The sequence below is a fragment of the Catharus ustulatus genome, chromosome 23 (genome assembly GCF_009819885.2).
Source record: "Catharus ustulatus isolate bCatUst1 chromosome 23, bCatUst1.pri.v2, whole genome shotgun sequence".
Lineage (NCBI taxonomy): Eukaryota > Metazoa > Chordata > Aves > Passeriformes > Turdidae > Catharus > Catharus ustulatus.
The window spans coordinates 4,404,324-4,416,982 of NC_046243.1; the positions used below are offsets into that span (position 1 = coordinate 4,404,324).

Sequence of the window (12,659 nt, forward strand, 5' to 3'; positions counted from 1 at the left end):
TGTCCCTTAGCACCTCTGATTGGTGATTTCTGATTTCCCAAGGACATTTCTGATGGCAGTCAGCCCCTCTGATAAGAACCAGGATCTTTGTCTGGCCCTGGCCAGCTCTCTATTCCTGTCAGGGGAAAAGGGTGAAATAAAAAAACAAAAAGAAAAAAAAGTCCTGACAGAACCAGCCCACATGCAGGGTCCCAGGAGCTCTCTCCAAAAGTCTCTGATGGGATATGCACTCAACAGATCACCCATTGCTGTCCCTGTGCACTGTGGGTACTGTGAGCAAACCCAGATCTCTCCAGCTTTCTGATAAGATTGTGACAAAAGCACAGAGAATGTAATGAACTGCTCTCCAAGCCACAGTATGGGCTTGTGAAATCAAAAGTAGCAAATGACATGGCTGCAGGCAGGCTGAGGTTTCCTGTTTCAGCTCCACACCACATTTATAGAGGTCATCATTCTGTACCTATCTCCTGCCTGGCCACATCAACTGGTCATCAGGACAGTGGCAGAAGATGCTGCTTCTCCTTCTGATCTCAAGTGCTTTTGTCCTGCCCTGGGCTGGGGCTGGTGAGTACACAGAGAGGAGACTTAGACAAGAACCTGCAAGGGCACAGATGGACACTGAGTAGTCAATCTCAGGCAAGGTTCCTGCCTCTCCTCTCCTATCTCTACTCTCCTACTTTCCTCTCTCCTCTTATCTCTCAGTTCAGGGTGTGCCTGAAACCAGTGAGGCATCACAGGCACCAGAGCTGTGCCCTTGTCTGGCATTTCAGTTATCCAGAGCCAGGGGTGGTCAGGTACCCCAGCCAGTGCTGCTTGTCTTTCTCTCCATTGCAGCAGCAATGCTTTGCACAGCCCCAGGAAGGAGAGTTACTGCTATCACTGGCACATGACACCAGAGGATGACCCTCTCCCTTCATGCAGCCCCAGACTTGACAGGAAATAACTGCAAACATCATATTAACATTTCCCATCTCTCTTCCAGGAAGGATCATTGGTGGGAATGAAGTTGTGCCCCACTCCAGACCCTACATGGCTTATGTATTAATGCATGTTTCAAATCGGTCGGGCTCAAAGGCTTTTTACTGTGGAGGGTTCCTCATTCGCCCAGATGCAGTGCTCTCAGCAGCTCACTGTGTGCCTAAAAAAGGGTAAGACTCTGTCTTTCATGTTCAGGTGATTTTTTTGAGTCTCACCTATTCCCAAAGGGCCTCAGCCCTGGCCTGGGCTGAAACAGCATCCTGTGTTTCTTCATCCAGAGCAGAGATCTCTGGAGCTGAGTGATCCCTGTGAGTTGCAGGAATTGTCTGGCAGGAGCTGAGTGTCCTTGGGGACAGGAATGCTCACAGTGGTCTCCAGGGTTATGGATTCTAGCATGGCTTAGAGCTACTGCTGGACAAGAGGGTCCAGTGTCTCCCCTGCCCTGCCTCCCTTTGCATTCAGCATGGGGCAGCTGCCACCCGTGTGAGTGTGGGGTGAGGGATCCTCAGCTGGGCTGTGGAAGGGAGCCAGGGACAGAGGACAACTTGCTGAGAGCTGCTCTCTGGGGAGGTTTATCCCAGCACCAGCTCCCTGCAAGCCCCTGCACTGGGGGCTGTGTTCCTGTGGCCAGTGCAGCTGGAACATGTTGGTGTTTCCTGGCAGGACGGTGAAGGTCACTGTGATTCTGGGAGCCCACAACATCCGTGTCCGAGAATGGAATCAGCAGTGGATCAGTGTTAGAGACTGGGTTTTCCATCCCCGCTATTCCCCTGACAGCGTAAAATATGACATTGTGCTGCTGAGGGTATGGTCCAAGAAATCCTTCCTTCCTGAGGGATCTCCCCCTGCTCACTTCCTCAAACCTCTGAACTTGTTCCTAATCCTTGGGTGGCTCTAACCCCATGTTCTCTCTGCCTGACAGCTGATACGACGTGCCACGATCAATCAGAATGTTAAACCTATCTCCATACCCTGTAGAAATGAACGTGTGAGAGTGGGAACCAAATGTAGTGTGGCTGGCTGGGGCTGGACGTATTTGACAGGGCATTCCAGTAATGTGATGATGGAGGTGGATCTGAAGGTGCAAAATGATAAGCTGTGTCAGCAGCTATCCAGTACCTACCTGCGTTGGTCCATGATCTGTGTTGGTGATCAGAACAGTAGAAAGTCATCTTTTGATGTAAGTGTTGTATTGGGCTGTGAGCGTGGCAGGAGGTTGGGACTGGACAGTCACCTTGGTTCTCAGGGAAAAGTAAAAGGACACCAGAGTGAACCAGGACCTTCAGAATGATGAGCTAAATCTCTAAAGATGATGTGACCCTGAATTGGGGTGCATTTTCCTAACTATCAGCATCGTTTGTTTTTTTACTTACTGGGGGATGTTCTACACAGCCTAACCAGTGCTTCAGTGTGTAAATAGTTTGTGGTATCCTTGTTAAGATGGCTTAGACATTTCCCCATGTCAAAGTAGGTCTATGTCCTTCTGAGCTTTTGAATATCAAAGAACCTCCAATCTGAATTGTTTCATGGGTGGGCTCAGAGGAGTAGTGAGGCAGCTACAGACCCTGCAGAGCTGGAGGAGGGGGAGGTGGTTGGAACAGGAGGTTCTTCACATGGAGGGAGGGAAGAGGAAACTTGTTCCTTAAGGCAGGGAGAGCATATCTGACCCCTCTCATTCCTTTCATGACACAGGGTGATTCTGGTGGCCCATTAGTCTGCAATCAGAAGGCTCATGGCATTGTTTCTCATGGAATGGGACGCAGACTCTTCCCTGAAGTATTTACCAGAGTCTCATATTTTGAGCCCTGGATACGTCAGCAGCTGAGGAGGTTTGCGCTCCAAGAGCTGCCTGCCTCTCCATCCTCCCAATAAAATGCTCAGTGCCCCTTCTCCACAGTGCATCAAACACCTGCTGGTGCTCAGAAGCTCCCAGGGGCAGCTGAGCTGGGCTCAGAGAAGCCCCCGTGGTGCAGGCACAGGCTTTTGCAGCAAGGAGAGTCTCCGTGGCAAAGTGAAAATGCAGCTCCCAAGTCCACACAGCTTCCCATTGTTCCCTTTCTCCCACTGCTGCTCCAGCTCTGCTTTCTGGCATTCAATAAAAGCATCTTCAAACTTGCTCGTGTCTGCAGCCTTCTTGGGAACTGGATGCAAACCCTGAGTGTGAGAATGAGGATGTGACAGTCCTTGGGAGAAGCTGGGTGAGATTGTAGGTGGGACAGTGCAGTACAGGTGTCAGTCCCCAGATGCTGCCAATGCTCCCCTTGCCTCCATCAGCCTCTTGCAGTCAAGGCAGCAGGTTGATCCAGCAGCCTGTACAGAACATTTATCCAGCCTGTCAGGAACTGAGGCATCTCCCCATGCAAGGGGAGATCAGGTGGTGTAAGAATTGAAAGGAGGGATGTGGGACTTTAGACTGGCTTTTTAAAATGCTGTTTATTGTATCCAGATGATTCAGCAATTCACAGGTTGTGGGTGACAAGAGCCCAGCCCACAGCCTGTCATCCTCAGCTGTGGGTTTGTCTGAAGCCAACTCTAGTTCTGGTTACAATGCCTTATGTACTTTTCATTGCAGAGCATCTTAATACATGACAGCCAATCAATGCTTTTACTATTACCTACAGCCTGTCATAACTGCTAACATTACCGTATTCACTTTACTGCTTTCCAGTCACAAAAAGTATGTTACAGTTTAAGCTAGAAGTTGTCATTCAGTTGTTTTGCAGTGGAAAATTCTGAGACCTGTTTTTCTACTTACAACATGGTACTTTTTGTTTGCTTGTGATATCTTTTTGCTTGGTAAAAATATTTCCTTTTTCCTGGAGCTGAAGTGGATTTATCCTTTGATTTGAGCTATAAAAACCCCTTCCAAATAATTTGCTAATGTATCCATTGGCTTCTCAGTAACGCAGTAAGACTGGCTCTGCAATTCTTTTCTTCTATATCAAAACTTGCTGCCATTTCTATTTCTATTTCCAATTCTACATTCAAAGATCTTTCTGCTATACATACATATCTGTGAGACCTTCCTTTCAGATCCCTGTCTGTCCCAACCATGTTGGATTCCAGTACCAACTGGAAACCCTCTTAGGATGCTTAGCCAGACTAAAGACCAGCCTGTTCACAACCCGTCTCCCCTTCAAGGTCCCTGAACTCAGATGAAACACTTTCTTTACGACTGTGAAATGCCTGTGGGTTGAACTGGAAACTTTCTCACTGATCTGAATCTTCTGATCAGACCTGACTGGGCCAGGAGCGCCCTTGTGGTTTGGTGATGGGATAGAAAGTGTCAGATAAGGCTGAGGCAAAAGCAGTACTGCAGAGATAAGCCTGATCAGTTGTGGCAGGAAGAGTTGCATTACTTTTAGGTTTTTTTTTGGTTGTCATTTATCTAAGAAGTCCTATAATGTAGCCTCAGCAAGTGTGCTGTTGTTGCAAAACAGGAGAAAGTGGGTGATACACCAGAAAGCTGTTGTGTCATTCAGTGGGACCATGAGAGGCCAGAGATTTGGGCAGAGAGAAACCTGCAGAGGTTCAACAAGGACAGGTGTGGGGTCCTGCACTGGGGGAAGAACAACCCGAAAAGCCAGGCTGGGGGCTGACCTACCAGAGAGCAGCTGTGCAGAGAAGGACCTGGGGGTTTTGGTGGGTGGAAGCTGAGCATGAGCTGGCAGTGTGCCCTCGGGGCCAGGAGGGCCAAAAGGATCCTGAGGTGCATCACGCAGAGTGTGGCCAGCAGGTCCAGGAGGGGATTGTGCCCCCATCCTCAGCTCTGCTGAGGCACACTTGGGCTGCTGTGTCCAGGCCTGGTCTGCTCAGAACAGGAAAGAAAAGGAGCTGCTGCAGAGGGTCCAGCAGAGTCCACAAAATGATTGAGGACCTGGAGCATCTCTGATGGAAAAGACTGTGGGAGCTAGGCCTGTTCTGTCTGGGAAGGGAAGAATGAGAGGTAGTCTCCTAAATGCATTTAAATATCTGAGTTGGGTGTCAGAAGGATGTGGGCATGTCCTGAAGGGACCAAGGAATGCCCACAGTCTGTCACATGCCTCCTCCACACCTGCACCACATTGGCTTTGATCTGCCACCCAATAAAAGCTCTTTCCGCCCAAATTCCACCTCCTAATATCCCTCTGTAGGTGCGAAATTTCTTCTCTTTCATGTTGTCAATGTATGCCATGATGCCTTCGGATTTTAGCTTTTCTATTTTTCAAATCTTGTACTGCATTAGTGTATAAATCTAAACGCCATATACAGTTTGAGTTACTGTCTTCACATTCTGGTCAGACTAAACAATTCCTCAGGTTCTGAGATCCAAGGACACTCTATAACCTTGAAAATTATAAACAAATGTGAGTTGGGGGGAGCAAACTGGAGGTAAATTACTTCATTTCCTGAAACTGTAATTGAAGGATTTATCCCTGAAATGCAAATGGACCAAACTGAGAACTCTCTGAAAAATGTATGACCTTTGTCCATCTTGGGTGTGGCCTTGATAGACTAATCTTAAAGAAATTAGGATTTGAGGTAAAATTTAGAAGTAACTGGGCTTGAAATCGTTATATGAAACTTAAATAATTGATTACCTGTCATTTTATGTTTGCTTAACTGTCCTTGCAATGGGAAAGGTAGGTCCAAATAACAAAAATAATTGCAACCACAAACTCATTCTTTGCAAAACTGGAGTTGCCCCAAAAGCCATTTGTATTGTCATTACTAGAAAAAGTCAGGATGAGGAGGACTCACCTTACTTCCTCCATCTAAGACCCCTCCCCACAAAAACGACCCCCAATTATTTCAAGAAGCCAATTACCAATGCCTAATAGCTATTCAAACTAATTGCCATAGGAAGCGAGCATTGGGAGAGGCTGTTACAATGAATATGTATTTGTTTGAAGCTTTTGTCAATAAATAGACTCTGTGACCACCTGTAATTTCGCAGTGCGTATTAGGGGGTTACCCCATGCAGCTGCACAGCTCTGAATAAACATACGTTTTCTCAGTTTAAATTGTTAGAGAGTCTTTTTTCCGTCACAACTGAGTATCGGTATTAGACCAATACTCATATTTTGGTAAATCCATTGGAGAATATGCAGGGACTCTTCTCTCTGGCCAAGGGGCCAGCAGGGTTCATGACCCTTCTAGTGTGCCCAGCTGGGATCTTCCAAGGAACAGGGCTCCTTTTCCTCACTGGCACCCTGGGGAGCATTTCTAGATCTGCCGGAGACGTGGACAAAAAGGTATTTTTAAAAATTAAAAATAGGTACCTTTAAGAGAGGCAGACTGGCAAGACGCTGCGAGACGTCGAGCGCAAACTGAAAGGCCTAAAGTGGATTTGTTTGCAAGTTTCTGTGGAATTTGGTAGCGGTTTGTGCTCCAGGTGAGGATGGAACTCTTGCCCCGTAGTGGGGGAGTAGCGGCGAGCCAGTAGCGGGTGTCGGGAGTAGAGCTCGCGTGGCACGGAGTCGGCGGAGCTCAGGCAGCTGTAATAACAGGGTTTCCAGTACTGTTGTGGTATGGGAGCTGTGGTGGCTCCAGTTTTATTTTTAGTTTAAAGGCAGCACGGTGGTGATTTCCAGCTTGGGGCACTGGCTGTGGGCATTGGTGTGTGGCAACTGCATTTTTGGCTAGCAGAGTACAGTGATCACAATTTGTGCGCACTGAATGAGTGTGTGTGTGTGTGTGTGTGTGTGTGTGTGTGTGTGTGTGTGTTTGGGCATGCAGCTTGTTTTTGTGAGGTTTCTGTGCTTAGACTGTGGATTAGTGGTGTGCTGCATGTGTTTGGGTTTGTGTGTTCTTGAGAGCATGTTGGCAAAAGATTTATACGTGTAGGTTGTGAAAGAATTTTAAATTTTATGCCTGAGGAGTAGAAAAGATATTTACGCCTGAAAAAGCGTAGTAATTTGGAACACTTGCCTTATGTGAATTGCGTGAGCTAGGCTGTGTGTGTGTAAGCAGCAGAATTGTGGACAATGTATTACTGAGTGAGAGCAGCAGTTATGTGTAATTAAGCTGTTTGTTTTGTGTTTAAGAGAAGTGAGCATTGCGAGGCGGTCTAAAAATTATGTCCAGCACAGTCCAGCGTAATCCCGACAAAAGACACTGGTGGAGTGATCCAAGCTTTTTCATGGACAATGTCTCTGTTTCTGCTCAACCTTGAAAAGTTTTAATTGTGGCGGTTTGTTTTAATTTGTGGGAAAAAAAATACAGTACTTTTACGATTATAAGCCGCATCATTTTGACTAAAGTTTGGGTCCATATCCGGAAGTGTGGCTTGAATTCCAGAGCGGCTTTTGTATGAACGATTTTCAGAAATTTTCAAACCCGGAAGTGAGAGCCTGCAGCAGCAATGAGCTGAACCAGAGCCCATGTGGTCCCAGTGACCAGGTGGCACTACCGATCTGATTCCGTGATATTTCTCTGTATTTCTTTTGGTGTTTTCAGTCTTGTGAGGCTGAGTTGCTGCCTGGCTCTCCACCCGCCGAAGCGGCTGAGCGGCTCTCCGCCCAACGAAGCGGCTGCCCTAGTCTCTGCCTTCCCGAGTAGCTGAGTGGCTCTCTGCCTGCCCAAGCAGCTGCCCTGCTCTCCTCTCGCCCGAGTGGCTGCCTGGCTGTGAGGCTGAGTGGCTGTTTAAAGGCAACGTGATCCGTTGGAAATGCTTGTAAAATGACCCCGCTATTGTTCGTATCTTTTTCCGCTCGTAAATAAAACCTGCAGGGTACGCTGCCGCAGCTGTTGCCTGTATCTTTTTTCACTTGGAAATAATGTTTCCAAGGTCGGCATCTGCCAGTAAACCTCGTGATCCTGCGATTCTGTTACTAATTGGCAACTTTGTGAAAGTTGCACGGGGATCCTCGCTACAAACGAAAGTGCGGCTTACAATCCGGTGCGGCTTGTATATGGAGGAAAAACGAAATGTTGCCAACACCCCGGAAGTGCAGCTCATAATCAGTGTGGCTTGTAATCGTGAAATTACTGTAGTTAGTTTTTTGTGTGCTTTTAGAATTGTTGGTGTAGGGATTTAGTTTCTAAGTGTGGAGGGGTGAGGCAGTGACATGAGTCCAGAGCTGCTCCCCCCCGCCACTGCAGAGAAACTGTGTCTTGGCCAAAGTTAGACAGATTTTTGGTGTATCTTTACGAATATTTAACCGAAGGTATAACGAGAGAGGCTTGGTTTACTGGCGACCAGTGATGAGCAATTTAAAGAGAAGAGAAAGTAAAGTTTTGCTTTGTTATTTTGTGTAAGTTTTGTAAGTGAAGTGTTTGAGAGTGTTTGGTTGTGATATGTGAGTTCCCTTAGAGGTGAATAAAAAGGAGTTTCTCCTTACTTGTGCAGTGCATGTGGTGAACATATTGAAAAAAACTATTGCCAATTTGTGTTGAAAAAAATAACCATTTGTCTTGGTCAGTGACTTGAGCTTTAGAAGACTTATTTTAGATTATTTGGTTCATTGGTTTTTACTATTAACCCTTTATTTTGTCAGTTACTTTTATTTCTTTCCCTTTCTTTTTGCTGATAAAATTATATGTGAAGGAATAGAAGGTTCAGGGAGGTAGATCCCAGGACAAAGGACCTTCCCTGTCCAAGCAGGAGCTGTGACTCTAAACCGTGAGTTGTGTTTTGTTGTGCAGTTTGTTGTGAATTTTAAGTCCAATAAGTATACAAGTAAAAGACACATAAAAATGGAATTTATAGTAAACACAAGGGCAACATATTTGATGTTAAATAAGGCTCTGATACCTAGCATAAATAGTTATGTTATAATAAAGGGGAGAGTGGCCGATCTGAAAAAGCAAATTTTTGCAAACCCTTAAAGAATAAATTGGAGAAACAGTGGGGAATTCATCGATTTTGTATATGCCTGAATCTCCATCTGCACTTTCAGGTAGGGATCTGCTAGAGCAGCTGTAAGCAGAAATAATATTTAAAGATGGGGAAATCAGTTTGGAAGTAAAATATCAACAATATGTGGAACTGTTAAACTTAATGCTAATAAGCAAAAAAAAATTGAAGTTAAAAATGAAGAAGAAATTCTTAAGAAAATAACAGATCAGATCTTCCCTGGGGAGTGGGCCTGTAATATACCAGGTAGAGCAAAGAATGCTCTACCAGTACAAATCTGGCTTAAAGAAGGAAAACAATCAGTAAGAGTCAAACAATATCCCTTAAAAAGGAAAGACAGAGAAGGAATTAGCCTAATCATTGAGAACTTTTGCAAATAGGAGTATTAACAGAATGTCAATCTGATTTTAATACTCCTATTTTGCCCGTGAAAAAGCCTGATGGATCATACAGGTTAGTATGAGATTTAAGAGCTGTTAATAAGATAACTGAAGATTTATACCCAGTGGTTGCCAACCCCTACACCTTGTTAACTCGTTTAACACCTTGACTTACCGAAATATGTGTATTGGTCTAATATCGATACTCAACTGTGACGGACAAAAGACTCTCTAACAATCTAAAGTTAGAGAGTGTATGTTTATTGAGCGTTGGGCAGCAGCGTGGGATAACCCCTAATACGCACTGCGAAATCACAGGTGATCACAGAGTCCATTTATTGACAAAAGATTCAAACAAATACATATTCATAATACCAGCCCCTCCCATCGCCCCCTTCCTATGGTAAATAGCCTGAATAGCTATTAAGCATGCATCGTTGGCTTCTTAAATTAAGTGGGTGTTGTTTTTGTGGTGAGGTGTCTTAAAAGGAGGAAGTAAGGTGAGTCTTCCTCGCCCTGAACTCTCGACATTTTCTACCAATGGCAATACAAATGGCTTTTTGGGCAACTCCAATTTTGCAAAGAATGAGTTTCTGCTTGCAGTTATTTGTGTTCTTTGGACCTACCTACTAGTTTCATCCCTTCCCATTGCAAGCACAGCTAAGCAAACATAAAATGACACGCAATCAATTATTTAAGTTTCATATAAATATTACAAGTCCACTTTCTTCTAAATTTTAACTCAAATCCTAATTTCTTTAAGATTAGTGTTTCATCCAAATATCTCAACTTTTTCCTAATCCTTGGCTGCCTCTCACCCCGTGTTCTCTCTGCCTCACAGATGAAATGAAGGGCCAGGATCATTAAGAATATGCAACTTATCTCCATACCCATCAGCAATGAATGTATGACAGCAGGAGCTAAATGTGAGGTGGCTGGCTGGGGCCAGACGTCTTTGACAGGGCACTCCACTAATGTGATGATGGAGATGGAACTGAAGGTGCAAAATGAGAAGCTATGTAAGCAGCAATCCAGTATATATCTGCGTCAGTCCATGATCTGTGTTGGTGATGAGAACAGAGGAAAGTCAACTTACCATGGAAGTGTTGTTTTGCATTGCAAGCCTGGGAGGATGTTGGGACTGGGCCATCACCTTGGTTCTCAGGTGAAGGTAAAAGGATGCCAGAATGAACCAGGAATTTCAGAATGAAGAGTTGAAGATCTGAAGCTGGTGTGCTCCCTGAATTAGGCTCCATTTTCCTAACTATCAACATCATTTACTTTTTTACTTACTTGGGGATGTTCTACCCAGTCTACCCAGTGGTTCGGTGTGTAAATTCTTTGTGATACACTTGCTTGGATGGCTTAAATATTTCCCCATGTCTAAAGACGGTCTATGTTATTTTTGAGCATTTGAATGTCAAAGAGTCTCCAGCCTGAATTTTTTCATGGGTGGGCTCAGAGGAGTAGTGAGGCAGCTACAGACCCTGCAGAGCTGGAGGAGGGGAAGGTGGTTGGAACAGGAGGTTCTTCACATAGAGGGAGGGAAGAGGAAACTTGTTCCTTAAGGCAGGGAGAGCATATCTGACCACTCTCATTCCTTTCATGACACAGGGTGATTCTGGTGGCCCATTAGTCTGCAATAAGAAGGCTCATGGCATTGTTTCTCATTGAATAGGAGGCAGACTATCCCCTCAGCTATTTACCAGAATCTCCTATTTTGAGCCCTGGATACGTCAGCAGCTGAGGAGGTTTGCACTCCAAGAGCTGCCTGCCTCTCCATCCTCCCAATAAAATGCTCAGTGCCCCTTCTCCAGAGTGCATTAAACACCTGCTGGTGCTCAGAAGCTCCCAGGGGCAGCTGAGCTGGGCTCAGAGAAGCCCCCGTGGTGCAGGCACAGGCTTTTGCAGCAAGGAGAGTCTCCGTGGCAAAGTGAAAATGCAGCTCCCAAGTCCACACAGCTTCCCATTGTTCCCTTTTTCCCACTACTGCTCCAGCTCTGCTTTCTGGCATTCAATAAAAGCATCTTCAAACTTGCTCGTGTCTGCAGCCTTCTTGGGCACTGGATGCAAACCCTGAGGGTGAGAATGAGGAGATGACACTCCTTGGGAGAAGCTGGGTGAGACTGTAGGTGGGACAGTGCAGTACAGGTGTCAGTCCCCAGATGCTGCCAATGCTCCCCTTGCCTCCATCAGCCTCTTGCAGTCAAGGCAGCAGGTTGATCCAGCAGCCTGTACAGAACATTTATCCAGCCTGTGAGGAACAGAGGCATCTCCACATGCAAGGGGAGATCAGGTGGTGTAAGAGCTGAAAGGAGGGATGTGGGTCTTTAGACTGGCTTTTAAAAATGCTGTTTATTGTATCCAGATGATTCAGCAATTCACAGGTTGTGGGTGACAAGAGCCCAGCCCACAGCCTGTCATCCTCAGCTGTGGATTTGTCTGAAGCCAACTCTAGTTCTGGTTGCAATGCATTATGTACTTTTTACTGCAGAGCATCTTAATACATGACAACCCATCAATACTTTTAGTATTATCTATATCCTGTATAACTGCTAACATTACCATATTCACTTTACTGTTTTCCAATCACAAAAAGTAAGTATGTTACAGTTTAAGCTAGAAGTTGTCTTTCAGATGTTTTGCAGTGGGAAATTCTGAGACCTGTTCTTCTTCATTCAACATGGCACTTTTTGTTTACTTGTGAAACCTTTTTGCTTAGTTAAAGTATTTTCTTTTTTCTGGAGCTGAAGTGGATTTATCCTTTGATTTGAGCTATAAAAACCCCTCCAAAAAGTTTGCTAATGTATCCATTGGCTTCTCAGTAACCCAGTAAGACTGGTTCAGCAATTCTTTTCGTCTATACCAAAACTGGCTGCCATTTCTATTTCTTCTTCAGATTCTACATTCAAAGATCTTTCTGCTGTATATACATATCTGTGAGACCTTCCTTTCAGATCCCTGTCCTATCCCACGCTATGTTGAGTTCCAGTATCAACTTGAAACCCTCTTAGGATGCTTAGCCAGACTAAAGACCAGCCTGTTCACACCCTGTCTCCCCTTCAATGTCCCTGAACTCAGGTGAATCATTTGCTTTACAACTGTGAAATGCCTGTGGGTTGAACTGGAAACTTTCTCACTGATCTGGATCATCTGATCAGACCTGATTGGGCCAGGAGTGCCCTTGTGGTTTGGTGATGGGATAGAATGTGTCAGATAAGGCTGAGGCAAAAGCAGTACTACAGAGATCAGCCTGATCAGTTGTGGCAGGAAGAGTTGCATTACTTTTTGGCTTTTTTTTGGTTATCATTTATCTAATAAGGCCTACAATATACTTTCAGCTAGTGTGCTGTTGTTGCAAAACAGGAGAAAATGGGTGATACATCAGAAAGTGGTTGTGTCATTCAGTGGGACCTTGAGAGGCCAGAGATTTGGGCAGAGAGAAACCTGCAGAGGTTCAACAA

At 45.3% G+C, this 12,659-nt stretch overlaps 1 protein-coding gene across 1 annotated transcript; it reads left to right on the top strand.

Annotated features, from left to right (window-relative positions):
* The first annotated feature begins 449 nt into the window (after window positions 1-449).
* LOC117006277 (mast cell protease 1A-like) lies at window positions 450-2,850 on the top strand. The gene is made up of 5 exons (XM_033078652.1): window positions 450-564; window positions 983-1,148; window positions 1,642-1,783; window positions 1,901-2,158; window positions 2,671-2,850. The coding sequence occupies exons 1-5, from the start codon at window positions 510-512 to the stop codon at window positions 2,848-2,850; spliced, it is 801 nt and encodes a 266-aa protein (XP_032934543.1). The 5' UTR covers window positions 450-509.
* The last annotated feature ends 9,809 nt before the right edge of the window (window positions 2,851-12,659 follow it).